General features: G+C 37.8%; 1 protein-coding gene across 2 annotated transcripts in view; it reads right to left on the bottom strand.

Annotated features, from left to right (window-relative positions):
• l3mbtl4 (L3MBTL histone methyl-lysine binding protein 4) overlaps positions 1 to 2500 on the bottom strand; it is a 43966-nt gene that overhangs the window by 149 nt on the left and 41317 nt on the right. For both annotated transcript variants that reach the window (XM_079601977.1, XM_079601978.1), the window contains exons 19-20: positions 1105 to 1167; positions 1 to 275 (exon numbers count right to left, since the gene is read on the bottom strand). The exon at positions 1 to 275 is cut by the window's left edge and continues 149 nt beyond it. In XM_079601977.1, coding sequence (XP_079458103.1) covers positions 120 to 275; positions 1105 to 1167 — 219 coding nt within the window. In that variant the 3' untranslated portion in view covers positions 1 to 119. The remainder of the gene's footprint in view (positions 276 to 1104; positions 1168 to 2500) is intronic.

Here is a 2500-nt window from a genome sequence, read left to right as displayed (position 1 = left end):
GGAGGGCGTTCGGGGCACGAGAGGTGTAGGAATGCATCGATACAGCAGATTTATTTCTGGTTCACACACAGACGCACGCGCAGGGGGAGGGAGCAGGGCTGTGATTGGTCGCTCGGGCATCATGTGTTGCTGTCGCCGGCTGCTGATTGGTCGTCCTCAGCGTGTCGGAACATCAGGATGGAGTTGTAGATCTTGAGGGCGGGGCCGAGCTTCACGCTCATTATCTTAACGATATCTCTCTGCGTCAACAGGAGAAAGGCCTTGCCGTCGATTTGCTGAGGGAAACATTACAGAATCATATACAGCTGATCTCATATCCGAAATATGGAAATATTCACTTTTATCAGATGGACACCGTATTTACAGTCTCTCTTTATTGAAAACGGACTAAAAATATTGATGATGTGATCTTGCTTAGAGAAGTTTATAATCAGCAAGAATTTTTTGTATTAATAAATAAATATTCTCGTAAATCTGACACATCGCTATTGTTTTTAAAGGATGCATTAAATTGATCAAGAGTGACAGTAAAGACATTAATAATGTTACAAAAGATTAATATGAAATAAATGCTGTTCTTTTGAACTTTCTATTCATCAAAGAATCCTGAAAGATCAAATGTATGTTTCCACAAACTCAACATTGATAATAATAATCATAACTGTGTCTTGATCATCAGATCATCATATTACACTGATTTCTGGAGGATCATGTGACACTGAAGACTGGAGTAATGATGATAAACTCAGCTTTGATCACAGGAATAAATTACACTTTACAGTATATTCACATAGAAAACGGATGATTTACATTATAATAATATTTACTCTTTTACTGTATTTATGATCAAATAAATGCAGCCTTGATGAGCAGAGACTCCATTTTTTTTTAAATCAAACTTATAATTTCTCAAGTAAATCGTCTAATTTTAAAACTGCTTTGAGCAGATGAACTTTCTCTCTTCCGAGCTTTGATACTTCTACTTGAAACGGAGACACACACACTGATGAGGAGCTTTTGTTTGTGATGTAGCATCTTATGATGTATGTATGATTTTATGTATTTCGTCTCTCATGTGTGTTTGATTTGAAACTCCACAAGTACCTCCTCTCTGAACTGCTTGGCCTGATCCTCACAGCCGGGTAAAGAATGGATGAAATCAGCCACCTGAACACACACACACGTAAATATGGTAACATAACAAAAAATTGTTTATACATTTTTTACGCTATATTTTGTGTTGGCAGTGAGTGACTAAACGTCATAGCAAACACACACTACATCACTCTCTCCATATTATATATATACAAATATACCTATTACACATAAAATGACAAACACCGGCCTTATTGCTTTTTTATAAAATTCTCACTCCATTTACAGTAAGACATCAATGCTCATAAAATAGTTACATTTATTAATAATGACCAAAACATATTTCTTCTACTGTATTTTAGACTTAATCACAGAATCACTTTAGAGTCTCAAACAACGAGTCAATGTACTGGCACAGAGTTAAATGATTCATGTGAAAACACCACGTTAAAGAGGCGCGTGTGTGTGTATGTGTGTGTGTGTGTGTGTGTGTGTGTGTGTGTGTGTGTGTGTGTGTGTGTCAGTCAGTGTGTGTGTCGAGACTCAGAGCTTCTGCAGCGTCAGCATCAGCACAGAAATATCCTGCGGAGAAACGTCCAAAACACTCACAGATCCAGGACTATCCAACAACCAGCGGCTGCTAAGAATACCCTTCTGTGTGTGTGTGTGTGTGTGTGTGTGTGTGGAGCACCGATGAAGAAAAGCTGTAGAAGCCTTCGCTATGTTTCATCCGGTACACTTGAAACGGGCCTCGAAAAACAGCCTTGCCCCGCCATCTCTCTCACACACACACACACACACACACACACGGAAATTAACGAGGGATTGGGGCACAAATGGCACCAAAATTAATAAAATTGCTTCCAAAACCAAGATATTGTGCAAAAAATACTTGTTTATATATTTGATATTTTAAATATTTATAAGCAATATCCCACGAGCACGTTTGCAAATGTGATTTGTAAAATGTGAGCAAGTTTCCCTTTCTTAAGTTTTCATAAGCTGGACTATGGCGCTATGTTCTTCTAGAAAATATCTTTATTCCATTATTTTTGGAAATCTGTATTGTGAAAGCGCTGTATGAATAAAGCTGACTTGACTTTCATTAGTAAATGAATCCGGGGTTTTTAAACGAATCATTCTAACGAACGACTTGATGACTCACTCACTTCTGCTGTCCCTGAACGAATCAGCCACTTCGAACGAATCATTTTGAGTGAATGATTCAATGACTCACTCGTTAAGACGACGCTTTGCCGCCACCTACTGGTGGATTTTAGTATCATCAACTTTAGCTGAAGGATGAAGATCGAATGCTTTGAATGTTTTTGTTTTCAGACATGATTATAACAATAGTTCTAGAGATTTATAAATAGACTATTAAGAGCGAAATATGAGCGATAAA

The sequence above is a fragment of the Phoxinus phoxinus genome (genome assembly GCF_949152265.1).
Source record: "Phoxinus phoxinus genome assembly, chromosome: 24".
NCBI lineage: Eukaryota > Metazoa > Chordata > Actinopteri > Cypriniformes > Leuciscidae > Phoxinus > Phoxinus phoxinus.
The sequence above is the reverse complement of the archived record's forward strand: the minus strand, read 5'-3'. Positions and strand labels throughout refer to the sequence as shown.